At 43.9% G+C, this 24,901-nt stretch overlaps 1 protein-coding gene across 7 annotated transcripts in view; it reads right to left on the bottom strand.

Moving 5' to 3' along the window:
- Positions 1–24,901, bottom strand: part of LOC147014513 (protein diaphanous homolog 2-like) — a 48,111-nt gene that overhangs the window by 21,826 nt on the left and 1,384 nt on the right. Inside the window, exons 2-19 of one of the 7 annotated variants that reach the window (XM_085852493.1) lie at positions 21,443–21,481; positions 15,295–15,477; positions 13,881–13,985; positions 11,604–11,737; positions 10,472–10,546; positions 10,209–10,284; positions 9,941–10,080; positions 9,262–9,370; positions 8,170–8,280; positions 7,939–8,057; positions 7,550–7,666; positions 7,177–7,295; positions 6,992–7,056; positions 6,697–6,813; positions 5,587–5,916; positions 3,020–3,134; positions 1,801–1,830; positions 1,351–1,452 (exon numbers count right to left, since the gene is read on the bottom strand). In XM_085852493.1, the coding sequence (XP_085708619.1) occupies positions 1,351–1,452; positions 1,801–1,830; positions 3,020–3,134; positions 5,587–5,916; positions 6,697–6,813; positions 6,992–7,056; positions 7,177–7,295; positions 7,550–7,666; positions 7,939–8,057; positions 8,170–8,280; positions 9,262–9,370; positions 9,941–10,080; positions 10,209–10,284; positions 10,472–10,546; positions 11,604–11,737; positions 13,881–13,985; positions 15,295–15,477; positions 21,443–21,481 (2,086 nt within the window). Of the gene's footprint in view, positions 1–1,350; positions 1,453–1,800; positions 1,831–3,019; positions 3,135–5,586; positions 5,917–6,696; positions 6,814–6,991; positions 7,057–7,176; positions 7,296–7,549; positions 7,667–7,938; positions 8,058–8,169; positions 8,281–9,261; positions 9,371–9,940; positions 10,081–10,208; positions 10,285–10,471; positions 10,547–11,603; positions 11,738–13,880; positions 13,986–15,294; positions 15,478–15,683; positions 15,706–19,499; positions 19,522–21,442; positions 21,482–24,901 lie in introns of those variants that run through there. The other 6 variants (XM_085852494.1, XM_085852498.1, XM_085852499.1 and 3 more) reach the window with 6 other exon arrangements.

The following is a 24,901-nucleotide window of genomic DNA, read 5'->3' as shown; positions in this document are numbered from 1 at the left end:
ATGATAGGAGGGCAAACATTGATGTTTTGAAGTGCATTTTGCAAGATAAAAAAGAAGTGTAGTGCTAGAAATGCAAGGATGAGACAGCACAAGGTCAAAGACCTCCTGGGCACTATGAGGAGCTTTGATGTGTAAAGCAGGTCTGACCCTTATTTACTTTTGAGTTATCACTCAACTACATAGTGAAATTTGACACGAATGCGTCTCTCCCCACGTTAGATGTTAACCCACTGTTGCATGTGATTTCAATTAAAGGTTGGGAGATCGAGGGAGATTGAGAGAGATCAGCAGAAACAAGAAAACAACAGATGCTTCCAACTCAAATTTTGATCTACAAAGTGATTTTCAAATTTCATATCTGACCTGCTGAACCCAAAATCGAATGAGTTAGTCTATACATCACAGTCCATACTTGTGTGAATTTTGATTGTGATTTCTTCTGTGGTTCACAAGTTATTGTGGTAACAAAGATTTTCAATTAAAGGTCAAATGACCAGACATTTGACATTTTGAACCCAAAATCGAATGAATTCATCTTTACATCCTAATGCATATTTGTACCAAGTTTGGTCAAAATCCATTCAGCAGTTCACAAGTTATCGTGGTAACGAAAATCTGCTATACACGCACCCACCCAGCACTACTGGGGACTGTTAGTGCAGACCAAACTGTAGGTCATTGGGGAGAACTCAAACTACTGCTACTTTTAAAGGCCCCAATTAATCTCATTTCCTTGTGGGGTTGGCCAAGGAGGAGGTTTGTCCCAAGTCTTTCACAAACTGATGGCTAGGCCAGATGTTTGATTGAAGGTGATTTGGGCAGGAATTTCAACGAGTTCAGTGTGACGGCAATAGCTTGCCTATTCTTTGCGAAGGACACCGTGGGTTCTTTAACCTCCACCAACTCATGCTAGTAGATGGGACACCCGGCTTAACGTCCATCCAAGGGACGGTGCACTTTGATATGAAACAGCGTCCCAGCGAAACATTATTCACAGTTCATTCATTCAGTCAAGAATCTAACTCAGCCAAGACGGCTCAAAGAGAAGTGTACTACTTCTACAACATTCTGTTGAACTGGAGAGAACTTAAACGTTTGGTCAAATATGTTTATTAAATGTTTGTTTGCTGTCAACGTTTGATATCCTGGGGTACCAGATATACATTCAAACAGACGGCAGTACTGAGGAATAAATTAAAAATGGCGGCAATTAAGAGGACCGTTTGAATTTCCACAGCAACCAATTTACTGCCATCATCGCAGCACCGCAACACACTCACTTACGCACACAAACAACACCATCCAGATTGGAAGGTGGAATGCCAACATAGCTTACAAGAGATCACTCACAGAGGTTCTGTGCAGTCTTCGATTCGAGAACTCGAAGCTCCTTCACCTTCTTCTTATTCGATGTAGGTTTTTTCTCCTCGCTCTCATGCTCGTCCTTTTTGGCTGAAACGAACCAAAGGGCGTGGAAGAGCGGGCGAGATGGGTGTCTGTCTCAAAACATTCACTCAATGTACTGACAGCACGTTATGAACTTCTGTTTGACATGAGCATCAGGTGAAAAACAGGAACTCCCCCCCCCCCCCCACACCCATCCCTTGACAAGAGTTTAAATATAATGTAGTACATTGTGATATTGCTTTGCTATTCTCATTTCAAAATATTCAGCAATGTGCGACTGTATAACCATAAACCACAGTGTACTCTCGTTGACAGGAACAAGATACATCATTATTTATTTGAAAAAATATTTATTTATTTATTTCTGAAAATGGATGCCGTTTGTGAACTCACACAAATTCTTTTCCAAATTGGTATCCACAGCTCCATTGTCAAGGCAGCATTAATGGGAAGAGATGGTTGAGATCCAAAGAGAATACATTTATGACAAAGAGTTACTCATCACATTCTGAAAAATATCCTTGGAAATTAATCACACTCTTTAAAGAAAAATAAACAAGATGTCCAAATATACTGTGTTTGGACAAGGACACGTGCGAAAAGGATGATGAGAGGAGGGAGAAAAGTGGAAATCCAACCACGAAAAGTGCGGTGGTGGGTGAGTGGGTGGCAGAAGAACAAAAATGAGGAAAAAAAACCAAGAGAAAAATCCATTTTGAGAGAGACAAAGAAAAAAAAAAGAGTTAAAGGAGGATGAGGCTGCATCATGAGAGAGTTTAAAGCAGGAAATTCCTTGCTGTGCAATTACGTGAACGCCTGAATAAACATGGCTGTGACACATCAGGCTTGAGACAAACAGCACTTATGAGGAGTTTCAATGCCAAAGCTTAGTCGATCCAGGCCGTAGGACAGTAAACGAGCTCGTTTGGTTGAAGCAAAATCTCAAAGATTGTTGCAAAGAATGACGAGGTAAGAGAAGTTAAGAAAAATCAACAGTAAAAGAGAGGGGAGCAGAGATAGAGGAGGATGGGGGGACTTAGAAGGTGGGGTGGGGGTTGAGATAGAAGGGAAGGGAGGAAAAGACAAAAGGGGGAGGAGAGACTGGAGAGACAGAAAATGGTAGGGGGTGATTGGGGGGTGGGAGTGATGGAAATAGGGGAAGGGATAGATGTAAAGTGGGGGGGGGTGCGAGATGGAAAGGGGGGTAGTAGATGGAAAGGGGGGTGGGAGATACAAATAAGGGTGGGGGTGGTGGAGATAGAGGCAGTAGGAAGATAGGGGGGAGAGAGAGACAGAGGGATGAGGGAGATGGGAGACATAACTCAAGGGTGGAGGGAGACAGATAGTGGAGATCTACAGCCGAGAGAAGCTCCAAACCCAAAGCACAACTGAAGAAATTCCCTGGTCATGTGACGTAATTTTCTGTAGTTCAGGAAGAGCACATTACTCGCAAGTAGCACATCACCGACCTGGTGTATCCTGAAAATTCAGTTTAAAACCTCATCCCCCAATGAGGATCCATTATCAGACACAGACAGACATTAAAACATTCCAGGGGATTTTAAAATCCTGCCATGGAGAATCACGGCCATCATTTAAAACTCTGACTCACCACAGGAGTTTGAGGAGAAACAAAGCGCCACTTTCGCCAGCAGGTCTGGGTTGTCAAACTTCTGTTCCTCGACCCGAGTCCAGAAGCAGCTCTCTGACATATCTTGCGGTCGAATCTAGAACCAAATTGGCATTTGCAGAATCTTCAAATAAAAATTTCATTCTACAATTTGCCGATAAGCACATGACAATGTGAGTTTTGTACCAAACAAACTTTTGATTTTAGGAACATAACAGCTTGGTGTATATTGTTACCTCCACCACCAAAGGTGGTCGGAGGTTATTTTTCACCCATGTTTGTCTGTCTGTCTGTTTGTCAGGTCAGGTCAGGTCAGGTATGGGAGCATGTGCCGGAGCAGTGCATCTCTGTGTCCACTTTCCGCTGGTACTCCAGAAGCCTCGGTCTGGCTATCCCCCAAGCAGATGCCTGACCCATCCCCATCTCATTTAGATGCTGTTCAATGTGCTGCAACCACGAGGCACGTGGTCGGCCCATTGGCCTCCTCCACTCACGAGATTCCCTCGCTGAGAGAATCTGGTGAGCAGGATCAGTGTCAGGAAAACGAGCCACATGTCCATACAGCCGCAGCTGACGCTCACGGACTATACAGTTAACAAATCTCATTTGAGTGTCTCTCAGCAACTGCTCGTTGGACACAAAGTCCGACCAGCGATAGCCAAGGATTCTCCGAAGAGACCTGGTACCAAAGGAATTAAGTCTCCGTCTCAGATCCCTGGTCAGAGTCCAAGTCTCAATCCGTGGAGCAAGACTGGAAGCACCAAAGACCTGATCAAAACTCAAAACTCAGGTGTGTGAGCACTCAGATGTGTGTGTTTGTCTGTCAGCACGATATCTCAAAACGCTGTGGATGAATTTGGACGAAACGAAGTGGTTTGAGTGGGTTAAGTGACAAGAACAAGCCAATTACATTTTGGTTCAGGAACGGATGTATATCTGGCCTATCAGTGGGATACAAAACAAACTGTTCAGCCTGGCGGAGGTATGCACTCTACAGAGTTTTCCATGAGTTTTTTTTAATGCATTACTCAGGGATGGGCAACAAATGCATTCACCAGAAGATCATTGCTTGTTGAGAGAACATCTCGTTTATCTCAGATAACGAATAGTCGAATGATTAAACATTGATCCTGTGATCTGATGAGGTGCACGGTCTTTCATTCAATGTATAAATTACTTGAAGGCATGAATTATTCATTCATACAATTCCCCATTTCTTTGTGACAAAACCCTTATTAGTTCCAAGAAAACTGGGCTCCTTCCCTCACCTTTCCCACAAAATCTTGAAAGATGTCCAAACCCTTTTACTCACAGAGCAGACCAGAAAGAGTACAGCACCCTTGCTGTATATTGTAAAATAATAATAATAATAATAATAATAATAATAATATGCGTTCCATAACAAGGAACTTCAATGCAGGAGGAGGCTTTCGGCCCATCAAAGCCTGCACAATGTTGCCAACCTATTGTTGGTTGTCCATGCACTATGTTTTTAAATGGTAAGCGTCATGGATGGAAGCAGTAATTATTTGGTACGACTCAGCTGGGGTTCGAACTGCCGACTTCTCGGACTCAGGGAGGATGCTCTAACCAATACACCAAGTCTCGTACGAATGTTCTTATGATAATGTATCCAAGTCTTTACAGGAGCCATAACTTTGCTTATTAATTTAATTAACAATGATTTTGCCACCTCATGGTCTCACATACTCTTTCCTGAGCTTCTTTCCACATGCTGGCCCCCTTAAAACCCATTTCCTCCCCGTCACTCCCCCTCTCATAATGTAATGCATCTGTGCATTTTGGTCTGCCTGTCCCCTTCCGTCCCTTTGTCAGCATGTTAACCTACCGCACCCTGCCGTTTAACCCTTCAATAAGCCTCGGCTTCCGTCGTGGACAAAACAATGGCCCATGTGACGAAGCACCCCCAAATAGCTCGACCCAATACATTACTATACACAAACAGACAAGCCTAAATAAATCATTGAAACATCAGGAGTGACGCAACGTTTCTCACACACTACAAAGATCTTCGATTGGAGACTTGTAGAAATGCCCATATAAGAGAAAGTGGAAAATCCACAAAATGGCTTTTTAAAGTCTGAGTTTTGATTGAAAAGCCGAACATAGAGGGGGCAGTTCAGGCTGCGCGAGTGTTAGCAAAAGCATTGTCACGAGATATTTTGACAGATCCAGAACTACAGGGCTCTCTTGTTCAATTTGATGCAATGAGCGTAAGTGGCATGAGTGGAAGAAGAGGAAACAAGACAGTTGATGAATCGAAGGACAAAACAATTCACGATAATCGTCCGGACATCCGAAAGGAAATGTCTTTGAGACACGGGTTCTTAGGTATCCTATTAGAATGATACCAAGACAAGTGGGGAGAAACTGAGCATCCTCCAAATTATTGTGGGATTCTCGATTGTCCAAACTAGCATGGTGTAGTTAAGAATGAAGTTTACAAGAGAAATGTTAACAGATTCTTAAACACCTTATTAGTTAAACTTTCATCCACATGGGCTTCAGACAAGCAAAACAAAACAAACCTTTGACCAATTTATGCGCTTCGTGGGCAACCCAGGCTGGTATTTCTTTTTGGGTTTCAAGCCAAAAGGAAGTTCGACCATTGGAGGAGAGAGGCACGGAAGAGGAACCCCACCGAGAAGAGGTGGTGGGGGAGCGCCTGGTGGTAAAGGTGGCGGTGGTGGACCAGAGCCGCCGGGAAGAGGGGGTGGTGGAGGTGGGATGAAAGCTCCAGGCAAGGGAGGCGGAGGTGGGATGAAAGCTCCAGGCAAGGGTGGTGGAGGTGGGATTCCTCCGGGGAGTGGTGGTGGAGGTGGAGGGCCAGGGACAGCGGAACCAGGAGGATGTGAAGCCTGGATACAACGTGGGAAGGGCACAGTGCAGGTGGTGAGATCATAGTTATGTCTTTTGGCTGAATGACAACAGCCTGTGATCACATTACTTAACACTTTTGAGCTTTCACAAGAGTATGAACAGCTCGGTTAAACCACAATTGGTAACATTATCCTCAAAAACACAACTTACACATAAAATAGCCTTTCCAAAGTTGCAGATGCGAGTAATGTCAGGTCAGCGCTGACATCTATCCATCTATCTATCTATCTAAGGTGCGCGTGCGCACACACACCAAGGAGGATAATATTAAAGTTGAGAAAAGGAAGTGTGGTGGGCGTAGGATAAGGACGCAAATTATAAAGGTTGGGGAAGTGTGTGAGGAGTAGGAAGAAGAGCACAAGATATTTGGAGGATGTAGACATAAAAGGAGTGTGAGGAGGGATGGGGGAAAAGGCAAGTATGGATCACACAGGAAGGTGGTAGCATGTTAAAAAAAAACAAGACAATTTTTTAAACATAACTAAGAAAGATGGCGCACAGGCTTCAAATAACATGTGTACTACATTATGCAACAAGTTCCACTTGTGTATGCAGAATCAATTTAAGAAAACAATTGCATAAATCTGTCACTGTGACACGACCATAAATTTTTCACCGCATTTGCAAGTACAGCAATAAATCAATTATGGCTTATGATGTGGCTTATGACTTCAAAATTAACCGGAGAGGAGAAATCGGGAAAACACGGCATCGGTAGTAAAGGGTGCATGGTTAGATGGTTTGACACATCTCAACACCTGCTCTCGTAAATGGTGGTTCTCCACTTCGAGCTCCTTGAGTCTCGCCTCAAGCTCGTTCTCTCGCCGCTGGAGTTGAGCCTGCAGTTCCTGTCGAGCAGTCAGCTCGAAATCCAGCTGAACAACATGGAGTGGACAAAAAATAAGTTCAACGATTTGCAGCAACTATGCACAATTCAGATCTCGTTGTGGAGAAATGGTTTTGATGGAGAAGCTGTGGAGTTGACACCCAATGGCAAATCGGGTGGTCACACGAATGATAATCATGGCTGAAAGGCAAGTTTTGCTGGGGTACCTGCTTTGCAAGCTCCGAGGCCTTCAACTGACTCTCCTCCACCTTCGCTTTATCCACGAGAAGGTCTGAAGTGCATGGAGGAGTGAAACATGATTTTATAAGAGTACAATTTTGTAGCCTCAGTAAATCTGAGGAATGTACAAACACTGATAGGCCACATATGAAGATATATCTGAGGTTCTTACCGATGAGATGCTCGACATCGAGATGAAAGCGTTTCCCGTGGCGGAAATCGGGGTCAGCGCCGTTCCGGCGGAGGACAATCTGAGAGACGCACTCCTCAATGAGCTTGTAGTACTGTGGCCTTTTGGGGTCAGATAGAAAATGCATCATTTAATCTGTGAATAATAATTACAAGACCATATTAAAACATAAAGGTGTGCAATACTCTCCTGGATCATCATGTATTCTTACAGGTGTTTATTTATTTATTTATTGCAGTCCATTTGCATCACCTTGCTTGGGTTGTTACAAAAATAATTGTGAGTTTACAGCGTACAAGAATGGTTGATCAGATTCTCGTCATGTGTTCAAAGACACAAATGGTCCATTTCAAACCTGATGAAGTAGTCACTGCGGATCAGCAGCAGATGCTGCAACATGGATAGCAGGTAAGGCTCGGCCGCGGTGTCTCGGACGAGGTTCCACAAAACCTGCCAGACCTCCTGCGCGTCGGTGCAATGACATTAAGGAAACTAGGAATGCAATATGAAGTGCGATACAGAAGGCAAAACTAGAGAATTACTATACAACTGCATTGCTAGAAAGCAACAGTGGTGTAAATGGTAATGTCTCGACATGTGGTCTGTATGCTCTGAACAATTATTGCAAAAATAAAGAGTTCGAGCAACAGCAGGTCGAGGTGAAGGCAAAGAGAGGCAAAAGTGGCACATGATGCAGGTTGATCCAACATGAGAGTGCCAGGCAAGATAATGATAATGGGATATTCAAGCTCAAAGCGGATGTCCTCATAGCGATGAGACAGCTCCACAAAGTCATCCTCACGGTTCTCCTCGAACACACGCAGCTGCACATCCAATTCGTCATTCTGCAGGTCTTTCAGTTCCTGTAAAGTACAGGAAATGAGTGAATGTGCAGGTTCACTAGCGTGAAATTACCTCAAAGTATACTTCACTCAAAGGATAATGGTGAGGTGCAAGAATAAACCATTAGTTTACCTGGAGCGTGTCAGCCAGGCCGCAGCGCATAAACTCGCTGCGCAGGTGGAGCCGGAAGTCCAACTCATCTACAGAGGTGAGCAGTGCGTTGATGAGCTGCATGCAGCCGACCTGCCATACAAGGACACGCACATGACATGTCAGCTAAACCACCTCAAGATTTAAACCAAAACCTGAACCAAACTATAAAGAAGGTCCTCAGAGAAATGTCTGCTATGTGTGTGTGTGTGTGTGTGTGTGTGTGTGTGTGTGTGTGTGTGTGTGTGTGTGTGTGTGTGTGTGTGTGTGTGTGTGTGTGTGTGTGTACGCCATATCAATTAATCCATAATGTTTGCAATGTCTGCTTCCATTTTCATTGCCAACTCAAATGATTTTTCAAGTTTGTGACCAAATTGATAAAAACATTCACATATGAAGAACGATTAATGCTTATTCCCCTTCAAGCGGAAGCCTGGTGAGGGATCACACCTAGACAACTGTCTCTCATGTTGCTGACGAGACCCGAAGGGTTTCCTTAGGAAACATGTGCAGCACATTTGTCACAGACCTTGGAATGAATTTCTGTTGTATACTGACAAGTCTGTGTGCGAAGAAACATTGTGATGGACAACATGAACGAATCTCTGAATATAATAATTATGACAGCGATAGGATGGACCTTTGACCTCAAATAACGTACCACACCTTGCATAATAAAAAACATCAAGCCTGGTGCGACAACCTGGAGGAACTTCATAATTTCACTGGCTTGTCAAAGGTAAACTGGGATCACAAAATGGTTGAGATTAAACCCAGGAGAATAAATGTGGGTACAAATGAAGTTCAATTAATTTACTCAAAGCAGGTTCAGCAACAGTCCCCCTATCGTTAAGGAAATGAAAATTCACAGAAAAATAACATCTTGTTTTAAAATGAGTGGTCATCTTCATGAAGCCATGAGGGAGTGCAAAGGACAAAACTGAGCGTTGTAATCCACATTAATAAAAGGGTACTTCGTTGTAAAGCAATGCTGTTAGTTCCTTACAAAAGTTCATCCTTAGCAATACAAGCGGCCTCAGAGCGGTCCAAGATATAGCTCTTGCAAGTACTCACCTTCAAATGAATGCTCTGCCAAAGGGCAAGACCTTCCACGATGTAGCCAAACCTCTCACGGCTGTCATCCTCCGCACACTGTGTCAGAGCCTCCAAGATACGCTCATGGCTGAGCACATCACAAAACAAAGCCGTCACTGTCACACACCACAGGATTGATATTCCACTCCTATTATCGTTGTTTTTGTACTTTTATCTCCCATGTACATTTTTGTTGACTAGTCTAATTTAACTGGATAGCTTGGTGATAGTGTGTTCCTGCTACCGCAAACGAGTTGTGCAGATCTGGATTTTATTCCCAAAAATAATGGGGTATCACAAAAAAAGAAATCCAGAGTTTATGCACTGCATAGATAGGCCATTGCACTGTAGACCATGCCATGTTTTGAAAGAAATTTAGGATTGCTGTCCCATCTGAACCTCATCGCTACAGGCCTGTGGATTGACAGTCAAGCACATAACATTACAAAATCTATTTAGCTCAATAAGCACTCACTATCAAGAGGGACAAAAAGATTAATGGTTCGATTCCAAAGTCCTTCAAGAAATTTATGTACATGCTGCTCAGATATCTTTTTCAGCCCAAAGTTTGAACACCCTAAATTGGTGACCCGATTAATCTGTTTCATTAAATGCATCTCATCATCTACAAACCACCAAGAGCCTCACACATCCTTACATGCTCTCATCTTCCTCAACGATGCAAAGTGCCGAGAGCAGTTTCAAGGCATCAGCCATCATGGGTGGGTAAGAAGGATGCACAGCTCGAGCAAGGAGCAGAATTCCCAGCTCCTCACCCAGCATTCGCATCAGGCCATACTGTGGGTGGAGGAGGGGTCACATGTACATCCTTAGGTATTGCTGCTAAAGAAAGGTGAGAGAGAGCAAGAGAATGAGAGAGAAGAGGGATGGTAAACACATAGGCCTTAGGCTCCTCAGTTGCCAACCTTGTTGTTCATGAAAGCCTTTAGACAGCGTATTATCTCATGCTGGTTCCTTTTATTCATGCTCTCGTGCCTGGACCTGGAAAGATTGAGGAACAGAGGAAGAGTGATTATAGCCTAAAATAAAAAGAAGACATAAGAGGAGGAGGAATCTTTCACTTCGGAAGCAATTCATGAATAATCCAGCACAAGACAAGAATAATAAGCAAACTCCACCTCAATGAACAGTAACCCGATGCGAATGACAATCCGAATGAAAAACAGACCTGCACGAAGTCTGCAGGTTCTTGAGGAGATGGAGGAGCAAGCCCATGCCTTCATGACCAAAACTCTCCACCCAACTATAAAGCAAAGCAGCAAGAAAAGATGAGCTAAGGATGGCAAGCAATAAACTATCAACAGAATTGCCATCGTTTTGTTATGAAACATTAGAAAAAGGAAATAAATTACACCATAGAATACTTGTGACATCATTGGTGCTTCCATTAATATAATACAAACTTAGCAATATTACAGCCTGAGAAACATTATTCATTCTCATAACTTGGTTCTGCAAGCCTCTTTTAAAAAGCAAAATCACATGGATTCATCAATGTGTGGTTCCGTGCCTCAGATGGACGTTAAAATGAGCGTCCCGCCTGCCAGGATTAGTTAGCAGACATTAAAGATCTCACGGTGTCCTCAGTGAAGAGTAGGTGAGATATTGCCACCGGCATCCTGAACAAATCACAAATTCCTGCCCTGACTTTGTGTGTTGGAGTGGCGACCCTTCCAGGCATGTAACCCTAGCCAAAAAACTGTTCCAGCAGAACGGATGCTCTGTATAGAGTATGGCACATGATGATGAAAACCACATGGTGATCCCAGCTTGATGATTCACTAACAATGCAATCCTGAGACTCCGAGAGTGATGTTTATCATTACCAGGTAATACAATCAATTCCTGACAGCTTTAAATCGATTAGAGGAGATAATTTTGAATTGTGTGTCATTTTCTTTCCTCAGCTCCATAAACTAGTTCTTTCCCCAAAAGGTTAGCCAATGCTACCTCAAAAACAGGACGTTATCACCAAGTGGCCTGCATACTTTCCTCTTTCTCCAATCGTTCTTTAAAATGAATTCCTGTCTTAATGGTGCACTGCTCTGCATTTCCTCCCTGTAATCTCAACGACTCTGCCCACCTCCCACTCCAAATATCAACAACACAACTTTCTCCCCTCCCTCCTCTACTCTACATTCACCAACAGGCCTCCTGGTATTCATGATAACACCACTAATGTGCACAGATCCACCTCTGTCTTCATCACCACTCCTACTCCCCACCAAATTCCTCTTTCAAGCCCAACAACACATTCCTCTTCCAGGTCACCTGCTTATAATAATGCCACCCTGCAGTACCTGACTGGGTTACTCTTGAGTGAAACCCGAAGAGACTCCAGGCAGTTGAGAAGGCGTTCATCTTGAATGCCTGAACGAAGTTCGTAGATGTATTCTTGTGATGACAATGCGTTGTCTTGTCGATTTTTCAGGCCCTGCCGAGAGCGGGTCGGGTGGGGTTCAGACGATCAATGCCATTCGAGCAAAATTTGGATTTATCTGGGAGCATGTATTCATCCCTGAGACATAGCTTGCACTGCACTACACACTCAGCAACATTAGCCTGCACCCTGCCCACATGGACTACAATGGACATTATATAGGTTATGGACAATATACCTGGTGACCTGAGTGATGCATGCAATGACTTCTGTTTATGTATGCAGAATAACCTACACCTATTCTAACAGTTTCAAGTTTAAAATGTTCCTTTGCTTGGGGTGGGGGTTCACTTCCACTTCCAATAGTCATACATCCATGACACTACCATTAGGAAGCAAATTTGTGCGAAAGAGAACAGCAAAGCCATAATGGTGTTGGTGTAAGGTCGAGTCTGTCAACCTTGTGCATTTTCTTACAATGGTCAAACTTCCTGTTCATGTAATGCATCTGAATCACAATGCTTTCATAAGCAAAAAGGGCCTTAAAGAATGATGGGGGAGGGGCGGGGGTAGGGGGGAGAAAAAAAAAACATCAGCTCAAGAGGGTTGGCTCAGTCCACATGAGGTCGCCCTCTCATGTCAGGACCAAAAAGGCATTCGTGAGGAAGTTGAACAAAGATTTGCTTCAAAAACATTACAAACTCATGCATGCTCAACATGCAGGAGACATTAAAAAAGAGAAGTTCCTCAAAGTAAACACGTTATGATGAAAATAAAATCAGCATGGCAAGAGCGGCACTGTGGGACATGACGTTTAACACCCTGGTGAAGCCCCCCGCCCCCCTCCCCTCCAAAAAAAAAAAATCAGCAAAAGCAGAAGCAACACTGGTGAATAGGCCAGATGAACAGGCAGCCACTTACCAGGACCTGTACCCCCAAACAGGCAGCAAGAGTTGTAGATAACACACAGAGAAAGAAAAGTTGCATTTCATCAAAATCAGTGGTGACTTGTAAAAATTTACGAAAGCAATATAGAAAGTGCAAGGATAAACATGGAAATGCAAGAACAAAACAAAGCCATTCGGGCCTGATGTACTCATGCAGTATCATGACCCAGGTAGGTGACTCATACTGGAGGTTCCCCACCTGCTGAGAGCCACGTTCGTAGTGAAGACCGAACCATTAGCTGTTATCAGGCAAAGTTTAAAGCATCCAAGTCTCTCTAATTTGTTGCCAAAATGATATTCTTATCTTCACACCCCTCGGGTTATCTTGTCCCTAGTTATATGATTAGCAAATCATTCCCTAAAGGCTCATGCTCTGGAGCTACGTATTGCTATCATGTGAGGTTAAAACTGAAGGAGTGGTTTACAGGTACATAAAAAGACTAATTTTAAACAACTTTAAACCCTCAAGATGGAATGGAGATCCTGAGATTTATTCCAAGCTGATGTTGTTAATAAAGAGCTCAGTAAGGAAGGCACAGATTAGAACAGGAGGAAAGAGCTAGAATATACTGGTGAACAATGGAAAGAGGTTTTGCACGGCCCTCCCTGCTCGCTCCGGCGCCAGACTCCGTGGAGCCGACGGCTTCCTGTGCTCTTTGCGGCGCCACCCCGACCGCCATGACGATGGGACCCCTTAGACACCACGCTCGTTCACGCAGGTGTTTCCTGGCCATTGTGCTTGGAATTAAGTTAGGATGACTCGAAAAACACACAAGGCAACGTCAGTAGGTGCTAGCACTACGGCCCTTCGTACCCTGTGGATGATGGAACTCCTGCAGTAATCATGGAGAGGCTTGGTTCTTTGTGGGCCAAAGTTTCCTGATCATCAAAGGTGCAGGGAAAAATCTAATCGCCACTGGCTCCTAAACTTAAAAAAAAAGAAAAAAAAAAAAGACTTCTTCAACTAGCAGATGGAATATTAAAACAAATCCATACAAGTTTAAAACTACAACAAAGATATAATGATAAAATGATACAAAAGCAATGGGATATATTGATCAGACCCAAAAAGACTCCATCTCTGCGTGATTGGGCATTTCATTTGCCTGCAAATAACAAATCAACAGCGGATCTGCGCCCAGTGGCCTTGGAAATTCTCAGGCTTTTCGCCAAAGGACAAATGTGCGAAGAATGAAAAGAATAGTTTGTGATGTCAAGGCCAGCCATGGCTTTCGTGGTGACAGCCTTACCGATTTGGAGGCGGTGCTGACGTATTGCATGACCATGTCGCGTTTGGTCACCAGGTCTTTCTCTCGAAGGGGAGCTTTGTGCGTTTCATTAAGATTCATGTCTTCCTGTGTGGCAACATTGGGTTTTGGTGATTTGGGGTGGGGGGGGGGAGGGAGGGGAGGGTATGGGGGAAAGGGAGGAGGAGGGGAAATTATACCATTCTCCACTGGAATGGTGTATTGGCAATGCAGAAACGCTAAACATTTCAACAAAACCTGTCACATCTCTTTGCCCGATTCGATCAACACTATTGTGAACAATTTGGAGCATCGAGCAGATGCAAGGAAGGACCATGCAGCAGGATTGCTCAGTGGGAAGAAGAGTCAACACAAATGCATTAAAGATCACCAATAGTGACATTTCCTCGACCAGCTCAATGTGCAATGCGGATCACAGGATTAAATACCACACCTGCACTGCATGCATAGAGTACACCTGGACGTTAAAAAAGTACTATTCTTATATCCAATTTAAAACTTCAGTTTGATGGGTGCTTGGGAGGTGGGGGTGGGGGCACAGAACAAAAATCAAGCTGTCTTACAATTTACCGTTTCCTTAATTGGTGTTTTTGTTAATGTATCACAGGTCAAAATGTGAGGCAATTAATTTCACCACCCACTGCTGTTCAAGCATTCTGAAACCAGTCACCCAAAACCACTCACCAAATGCCATTTCATTCCTCAATAAATAGGCTGCAATGCTGGCAGGAAGTTGCAATGGGGGAGAGGGGAGGACCACAAGCACGACATAAAGCAAGAAAACTATCAGCAACTTAATTTGCACAACCCATTAAAGGCGATCGTAGTCCATAACAGCTGTAGTCGAGTGTTCTTCACATTGCTTAAGGTGCCAGCATGGTGCCAATGCAATGGCAGCAAGTTTAAAAGTCCTACCAAAACTTGAGGAAGTGAAAAAGGGCATCAGGGCATGCATAACCAACTACACGGTGCAGGTGATTTAAGAGGTAAGGAAGAAAGCCACCAAATGGTCAATGTGAACAAGGAACAATGAAAACAGCGTTCACCTTGCATTAGGGCGAATAACTGTTAGGATTAGATGTGAACACATGGAAAGCGAACGTTAACACACAGGTAGGACAAATCATGAATGGCTTCTTGGTCCAACATGAATGTCAACAAACATATTTCATGACTCACATATGCAAGTACCTGGTCCTTCTGGGAGTCGTTCCATCCTTCCAAAATTTTAAAATCCAAATGAGACAAAGCATTTAAAAATGCAAAGCCTCTCCGGGGTATATAAAACAAACTCCTCACAGTTTTCTACAAACTCGATCTCCTTGAAAATGTGGACGTGAGCACTCGTAATAAGAGGGGCTTTAATAGGGTCAGAACGCAAGCCAGTGGGACACACCATCATCTTCTCAAAGAGGCTCAGGATCTCCTTCTTGGAAAGGTCTCCCGATGGGAAGAGGTTTGGGGAGTTGAAGGGTGGTTCCTCAGCGGTGCCCTGCAGCATCGGCTGCCGATGGTGCGTTCCTAACGCTCGGTGATCTCGTTTGCTCGTGGCCATGCGGATGCTCGAGAAGCGATCAAGCTGCAAGAGGCAAGCCGGGAGAGGGGTACAGGTGGGAGGTGTAGTAGGTGAGAAGCGTATCAATATCGGAACAGAACTAAACAATAAAGTAAATCAAGAGAAATCACCCTGCACTTCAACAAAGCCTACATAAGCATGTGCTGATAATCTGTTCTACAAACAAAAAAAACTTAATAAAATGCACCAGAAAATCCATCTTCACTGACCTTCACTCATGGTGATGTTAAAAGGTTAATGATGCAGCGTGTTTGTTAACATCGCAACGCGTTCTCACTCGACTGTGTGTTAGCACAAAGGGAATGGATAGTGCGTTTGTTAGAGCACAGTAAAAGTAATTAAAATAAAAGCCTTTTTTTATTTTTCTTTAAACAGTGATCTTAGGCTCACAGAGGAGTTGACGTACACAAATCGCATGCAAGACGAGGAAGTTGGAAAGAATTCTACTTTTACGAGGACATTAGGAGAGCACGGACAAATCGAAAGAGTACACGAGATTTGAACACAGTCCCGCAAAATCGTGAGTTTTGTGGTCAGATGGCAATGCAAAACAGGTCGAGCCTGCAAACAGCGAAGTCTTTGACATTAAACCAAGGAAACATGCAGAACGAAGAGCACATCACGTGATCCAATTTTCATGGAGAGGGCTTGAAGCTAATCATGCATGTGACGTACTATGATCATGGGAAAGTGTACCAATTGGCAAAAATTATAATAGGCCTAATTAATACAATTAATTATAACTGCCGCTCAGGATATGTTTAACAGACAAAATAAAAATGCAAGGATTTGTCTCACGTTTTGAGTATTGGCCAAAATAAACCAAAACAATTGATTGCAATGACTTTGTAAGAATAATATGGGTTCGCAATGGGCTTGCAAGATAGCCTAGGCCCTCGAGGTATGCGCATCTGTCTTTGAGCTGTTTGGCCCAGGTTGAAATCCCGACCTGGCTATAAACCATCATCCTGAAGGAGTTTTGCAGGTAGTGTGAAGTATAATTGTGTGTGCCGTCCCTTGGATAGACGTTAAACTGGGTGTCCTGTCGGCTAGCATTAGTTGGTGGACGTTAAAGATCGCACAGAATCCTTCACGAAGAGTAGGCGTGTTATCGACAGTATCCTGGACAAATAAAAAATTCATGTCACCGTCAGTCTACCGTCAGGGTTGGGCAGCTGGTTCGTGAAAGATGTGGGGCGAAAACGTTCCCTAGTTGACCTCACAAGAAGATGGAAATAATTGGATCCGTCGAAGTCGTCGTAGCAGGATCAGTAGTAGGAATACACGTTTGCAATAAGAATACCGAACAATCTGATAGGGTGATGAGATGAGTGATGAGGAAATTGCTGGGGAATTGGCATCATGTCATTACGTGCGATGTCAATGTACAAACTGGTCATGTAAATGACCTGTTGTGGCCAAATATAGTTCACGACAATAAGGTGTGCAAAAATATTTTACATCAGTTGGCCTGGGTTTAAATTGGGAACCAGTGAAAAAGCATGCTTCCACAACGACATTACATTTACATCACATGTGGAGGGAACACAGTTGGAACAAGCCAAAGGAAAAGTCTTGCAGTGGCTGTGAGGACTGGAGAGACCACGGAAGGAAATTACATCAGTCCAGATGCAGCTGGGTGCTGGGCCTTTTCACATCAGCCTTTTGGGGATACTTACATGGCTTCGTCTGAATGGGCCAAAGGTCAAAGCCAACCCAGGAGAGTCTGACAGAACAATGGATGGTCCGAGTTTTTAAGCAGATACATTCAGAGTTGGTAGCAGGATCTTGGAATGTGACACAGCTACCAAATGCAGCTCTAAAGAAGGTGCACGTCCAATCGACTCCTCATGCGGATCTGATATATCTGATCCACAGTGCTGACAGAAAGACTGCACTCCCTTTCAAAATTTTCACCTTTTGTTGCCTCCTCGCCTGAAACTAAATTGCATTAAATCAGACTTTTCCCACCTTTATTTACCCAGCGTAACCCACAATTACCAAGTGAAAAACAAATTCTACAAATTTCAGAAAATTAATTAAAAATACAAAACTAGAATATCTTGGTTGGATAAGTGTCCACCCCCCTGAGTTAATACTTGGTGGAAACACCTTTGAAAGCAATTAGAGCTGTGAATCTGTTGGGATCGGTCCACCAAATTTTCACACCTTAATTTGGTAATGTTTGCCCATTCTTCAGTACAAAACTGTTCAAGTTGTCAAGTTGCGTGAGGAGTGTTGATGGACAGGAATCTTAAAGAAATGCCACAGATTTTCGATTGTATTTAGGTCGGGGCTCTGACTGGGCCACTCAAGGACATTTATCTTTTTGTTTACTAGCCAATCCAGTGTAGCTTTGGCTGTGTGCTTCAGGTTGCTGTCATGCTAGAAGGTGAACTTCCATCAAAATTTCAGCTTTCTTGCAAAGAGCACCAGGTTTTCCTTGAGGATTTTTTTGTATTCTGCTCCATTCATTTTCCCTTCTATCCTGCCAAGTGCCCCAGTCCCTGCTGATGAGAGACATCCTCATAACATAATGCTGCCACCACCATGCCTCACAGTAGGGATGGTGTTCTTTGGGTGATTGCTGTGTTGGGGTTGTGCCAAATGCATCATTTTGCATTTAGGTCAAAAAGTTCCATCTACGTTTCGTCAGAACACAAAACTTTTGCCACATGACTTCAGAATCTCCGTTGTCATTTTTTGTATCCCTCAAACGAGACTGAAGGTGGGCTTTTTTGAGTAATGGCTTCCTTCTTGCCAACCAACCACACGGGCCAGACTTGTGGAGTGCTTGGGGTATTGTTGTCACATGCACACAGTGAACAGTCTTTTCTATAAAGGCATGTAGTTCTTTCAAAGTCACCATTGGCCTCTTGGTGGCCTCTCAGTCCCCTCCTTGTTTGGTCATCCAGTTTGGAGGGTAGGCTTGATGTAGGCAGGGTCTTGGTGGCCTCTCAGTCCCCTCCTTGTTTGGAGGGAAGGCTTGATGTAAGCAGGGTCTTGGTGGTAACATACATCTTCCACTTCTTAATGATTCTCTTGACTGTGCTCCAAGGGATATTCAAATATATATATATATATATATATATATATATATATATATATATATATATATATATATATATATATATATATTATATATATATATATATATATATATATATATATATATATATATATATATATATATATATATATATATATATTTGTGCGTTTTTGGAAGACCCCAGGGAGACACCTCCAACACACGAGTTCCCTCACGTACTTGCATCTGTAGCAATTTTGTTTAGCTAAATTACCTCTCCCCTCACATCAGTGGACAGGTAAATGCATTGTGTTTGTGTTGTCGTAGATTCAAACCCCTTTGTAATTCTTCTCTTTCCAGATGCCCCCTCTTCTTTCCTCTCTTCCCCTATCTCCCTCATATCTCTTTGCAGTGCATTCATATTGCATTTGCAACACACAACATTGTACCTCACATAAGCCACATTGCAACTCACTACAAATCAAAGCCAGTGCATCATAAAGCGCATCATGAACAGTGGACTGGGAGTCGGAATTTTGTCAACAAGCAAGCAACTGCAGAACAAAGCACCACAGATGCCAGAGCTTGGGCAAGAGCTTCATTGCTGGACCATGGACTTGGCTAATGAAGGCTGCATGGCAATATGAGCGCACCCATGTGGAGACGGCATTGCCAAAGCTCAAGTCACGCTCAAAGAGGTGGGTTCCAGAGCCAGTCTTTATAAGCACAAAAATTCCAGGACTTGGTGGGCGGTACGTGTCCTGGGAAAGTCAGGGAGCCAAGGTGGAGCCTCTGTGAGAACGAGCATTTGCGAGAATGAATGAGCTCGTGCCACTGTGCAGAGTTGACAGAAGCAGAGCTTCCCTGGACACAAAGGCCGAAACACTGACTCACACTCTCTTTCCCTTTCTATCACTACTTCCAATTTGTTCACTTGGAATGCACAAAGGCTATGAAACGATTACATTCTCAACCTGTTCAGGGCTGGGTTACTTACTCGCATTCACGATTTCCTCTGTCGCTCCACGACATTTCTCTCCACACGGTATACATCATGACACCCCTCTTCTCTCCCACCCCTCCATGCTTCACGTTGGGACCAACATATCCTGCAGGCTTATGTCGGGTGAGCGAGGGGTCACTAACAAGCCCCGCCTTCTTCTTCTTCTCGGTGTCTATCAGCCTTTCTTCTCTCGTTTCCAGGAGTGGATGAGGCACCTGCATGTGGAGATTTGTGCTAAGATGACCTAAGATTAAGTGGGCTGTTGTGCTTTTAAGGGTGAGGTCTTTTCTCTTTTGAACCATTTTGCCTGTAAATATGTGTTCTTTTGATCTATATAAACCTTCCAAACTGTCCGATCATCTTTTCTCCATTGATTAGCCAATTACCTTCTAGACAGGGAGTCGTCTTGAGAATACACTGACCTGCTGTTCCGTTATAGTTAGTCATTAGCCAACATCCTACTGAAGGTATCGTGCGCCGTTCTGATTGACAAGAATAGGGCATTGAAAGCGCAGGTCTTATCAACCGTTTTTACAGCCATTTTTCCCTGCTGTGCAGGGGTTAGGCTTTTTCTTGAGGCAATGTTTTATGGCCGGATGCCCTTCCTGACGCCAACCCTGGTCGCCTCTTACGACACACAGGGATATGGTACACCTATTCTAACCGGGGCATACACCGGGACCAGTACACTGGCACTCATTGTACAAAGTACTGTACAAAGCGCAGGTCTTATCTGGGGGATTAATTTGCCGGGGAGGTAACGTGGGATTTGGATACAAGGACTCTTCCAAAAATAATCGTGGCGGTGTGTGTGGTGTGTCATGCCGCATCGTTATCTGCGACTCATAAGCATCAGGGTCATACTGTAGGTCGGGAAGCGGGTCTGAGAACCCCCTAGCGATCCGGACCGGTGGGGAGAGACAGAGACAGAGACAGAGAGTTGAAACCACAAGAAAGTATTTGGGCCTTGCGCTGATACAAGGCATCAAAAATAACAGCTGCACTGACAGAACCCTCTCCATGTACGAAGCAGCATTACAATATCAGGTTCTTGGGTTTCAAACCAAACCCTACAAAATCAACACCCATTAAAATAGCTTGGTTGGCGACACTATCATACAGGGGACAAGGTGAGATACAATCAGCAGTGCACCAATTCCACAGCTACTCACATATTTTTACATGGCCAGAGGTAATTGTTGCTCATGAAGCCCTTGTGGAGATGTGGTATGTGATCAGGATGGAAACTTGGATCAGACACAATAATGCAATATGAAAAGTCACTATTGTTGTATCAATAAAAAGGTCTCACGATTTGCACATCACATGCTTTTTAAAGGTGCTGTAACATGTTTGTACCACGTCGCATCGGAGAGTTAACTTTAACTCGGACAAAAACCTGATGATTACGGTTTGCTCGGACAGCCTGGACTGTGAAGGAAAAAACAAACAACCGTTTTAACAAAAATGGATAGAAATCTCTTCAATGTGCTACAAGGAACAGCGGAAGTACCAAACAGATGAGCCCCGACACATCTATTCCAATTAATTCATCAAATAAATCAAAACTTAAACAGCAAGGAAAATGGATAGGACACTGAATATACAGCAGGTGTGAGTAGCTACATGGCTTTCCAGTGGTTAAAGTGATGAGGGAGCAATAAAGCAGATCAAACGCAAGCTGAGCAAAATCATCTTGAGGAACCATCTACATATTACGAGTACGAAGGCAAATATGGGGGAATTATTAACCATCACCTCCCCCCCCAACCCCCTTTCCCTTCTCTTCCATCATGTATTCCCCTTTCCTTTACACAATTTACCCATGACACACTTGGTAACGCAATATACAGCTGGCCCAAAAGATGAGTGTGCCAAGACCCGTAACACGTGGGGAGGAGAACGTTGGATGCACACATATCACAGCGGTACCTTACCAGGGACATATCATCGGTCATAATTTTCTTTATATTCTGCTGAGGAGGAAGAAGTAGGGGAGGGGCGGGGGGGGCAAGGGGTGGGATGAGGAGAGACAACACTGAAATGTGGAGAGAAGTGTTGAACAGAAAAAAAAAACCAAAAAAAAAAAAAACAATAAAAAGCAAAAGATAAACAGGCTGCAAACAGTCAAATCCAAAAGTGGTGTAAGCAAGGTTATTTGTAAACCAATAAAGCCAATAAAAGTGGTGTAAACAAGGTACTCATTTGCAAAACCCACTGATAAAAAAAATTAGATTGAATTCGTACTTGGGGAGATACTAAATCAAAATATTGACTTGTGGATTTGTCACCCAAGGGCCTTGCAGCTGAAAAGGAAAGGAAGGCGACAAAGACACACAAATGCGGTTTGCCTCAACCACAAACATGCCCACAATTGAGTGGTTTGTGGTCAAGGAAACAGCTTGAGGGCAAGGCTCGTCTGAAGCGATGTAGTAGAGCATGGTGAACCACAGGCTCAAAATGTATTCCGTGAAGTTTTGATCACATTTTAAAATATTCTCGCTATGGCATTGTTGGCAAATGGCGACTGGACAACGCAACATGCAGGATAGATCTAATCACTCGTGTTAGATGGTTGCAACCACATTATCAGATCAAAACAGCGAGCCAGGAATTACAAGAAAGAATGCAGGGAGTGCTGAAACTCCACCACATCAGGACATGGACGCTCCCGAGGGTCATGCCATGGCAGCTCCTGAGAGACGCAAGGCGGTGGCTCCCGAGGGCGGTGTCTCCCGAGGGCAGCAGCACGGTGTCTCCCGAGGGCGGCGGCTCCCAAGGGTAGTGGCATGGCGATTATTTTGGCATATCTGAATGGTCTTTATCCACAGCTTAATGTCGTACTGTCCTCGACTTTGGGCTGGCATCCCTGGTTCACACCTTGCTCATTGTAATGTGGAGGAAACCAAGGCCTTTCAAATTGTTGGAATTTCTTGCAATGAAGCAGTCTATGCTACTGTATCTCCATGCTCCACAACCCCTCCAACAGCCCCCCCCCCCACAGGTTTCTGAAGGGCACATACGTTCTGCCAGTAACCCCATCTTGGTGAAACTCTCGCAATCCCGAGTCACTGATCACCTCTGATTAGTTCCCCTTCCCCCCCCCCCTTTCCCACCCGTGGGACCAACTTGCTCAGTGTCTTCAATCTCACTTTTCCCTCCAGGATTTCAATACAGCTGTTCACCAACATCTCAGATCAACTCTCCATCCACAAGCATGAACTTTTCTACTCGCATTAACCCTCCCCAAGCCCAGCTCTTTCTGAGTTTCTGGTTTTTACTTCCATCTCTGTGATTGAGAGTTGGTGGCTGTATCCATCCTGTTGTTCACCCCATGTCCTACACTTGCTCTCATTATTCCCCACATCGTTTATTCCTCCAATTATCGCTATAGTTTGTCCCTCTACGCTGCTGTTAGTGTGTTCTCCTCTCCACCCATCCCCACCCTTTCTTCTGTTATTTTCGTTGTTTCCTCCTGGTCCGTTCTGTGTTCTCGCTCCTCCACGAAGCTTGACAAAGTACACAAAAAAAAAGTCATGGAGCGGTGATTCTGCCATGTACGCAGTATGGCATGATCCTTCATTGAATTTTGGGGGATGCGAGTATGGAACCAAGCAGTTACACTGAAGATAATTTCAAAAACTGTTGACTGAATCGCAAGAAGAAGAAACACTGTGTGAAGCATGAGTTTAAATAGCCAAGCAGGCCCTCTGCATATGACGCTGCAATTGGAGATACGAGCTCGAACAGAAAGGCACCCTCGCAGCAATGACAAATATCTCAGTGTAATGCAAGTGATAACAGATGCAGGCGCTCTTTGAAGCGACATGTGTCCCCCGATCCCGCCTGTTATCATAACAAAACAGGATTGTGAAGGAAACTCGAACTTGCCGAGGCATTTCGCAGTCGGCTTGGCCTGAACGGCAGGCCCGAGTTAAACAAGTCCGGATGAAGTTGCTTTTTGGGGAGAAACAAAAACCAGAAAACAAAACCTCAAAACAATTCTGCTTTTAGAAAATAGAACGCACCGGATGAGACTCCAAATGCCAATAACTCTCATCGTTTGGAACAACCACCATGGCGGCTCGAGTTATCTGGCGGAGTTATTTTCAAAACACATCTCCATGCCCAGATCATTTCCTCGGGGTCGACTTTGCCAAATCCCTTTATGGCTACGGAAAGCAAGCTTACACGAGAGAACACTTATCCCAGCCATGGCAGTAGTTTTTAGCATGACGGGAGACTCCAAGCACACCATCATCATCTGTGATCCGCTGACAACACAAGTGGGACACATTTTTAACCAAAAGATGATGGTTCATTTCTTATTTTATGGATACACGTTCCACTTCTAATATTTGGTCCTGATGACCATGACCGAAACTTTCATCAAACAACACTCGCCATTTACATTCCATTGCATGCTTCGACAATGTGATCATTAGTTAAAGAACAAAACAAGACCAACCCGATGGAACAGGAATTTAAAATGTCATTTTTAAATTGCAAAGAGATGGTCTGCGAGTCTCCAATGGCTTCACCTTGAGCTGTGCACCGTGTCAAGGGTCAGTGTCCTCTGCATTTGCTTACTCACAACTCAACATCCATACCGGTTTATTAACCAAAATAGGTTTCATGGTCTTATTGCCTCAACTAGTGTGTGCCCGTACGTGCGTGGCCGTACGTGCAAAAAAAAAAAAAATATATATATATATATATATATATAAAATAAACTTTGAAACCATGTGCCACAAACAACAACCACACAGGCCGTTCTTTCGCTTTCGCGTGCCTGTACGTGCGTGGCTATACGTGCGTGGCCGTACGTGCGTGGCCGTACGTGCAAAAAAAACCTAAAAAAACACTTTCAAACCGTGCGCTACAAACAACAACCACACAGGCCGTTCCTTCGCTCTCGCGTGGCCGTATGTGCAAAAAAAAAACAAAAAAACTTTTAAGCAACCACACAGGCCGTTCCTTTGCTCTCGTAAACGACGACTGGATTGGGGCATGTGTTTATCTATAAATGCACATAAGAAATCGAGAAATTATAGATAGATACAGTAAGTCATCACTATCTGGAAGTCCGTACGTTGTAACCCGTAATGGGGAACGGCGCTCTAACTTGGCCATAACTTGGGAACCACTTGTCCGATTAATTTCAAACCTTTTGAAAGGCAAACAAACAGAGATTGCTGGAATTATAGATAGATAGAAGATAGATACTGTGGGTGCAAAACGCCAAGCAACGTGTCCTGTCATTGGTTTGGTAAATAAATGGCCATAACTTGGGAACCACTTGTCCGATTAATATCAAACCTTGAAAAGGCACATACTCAGGTCCCCAGCAATATAGCTGGCAAGTTTCAATTAGATCGGACCAGTGGTTGTCGAGA

Source organism: Eptatretus burgeri, chromosome 13 (assembly GCF_056783735.1).
Source record: "Eptatretus burgeri isolate ZD-2024b chromosome 13, Ebu_testis_v1, whole genome shotgun sequence".
NCBI classification, from domain to species: Eukaryota; Metazoa; Chordata; class Myxini; order Myxiniformes; family Myxinidae; genus Eptatretus; species Eptatretus burgeri.
Note: the sequence above shows the minus strand (reverse complement) of the source record. Positions and strands in the feature narration are given on the sequence as shown.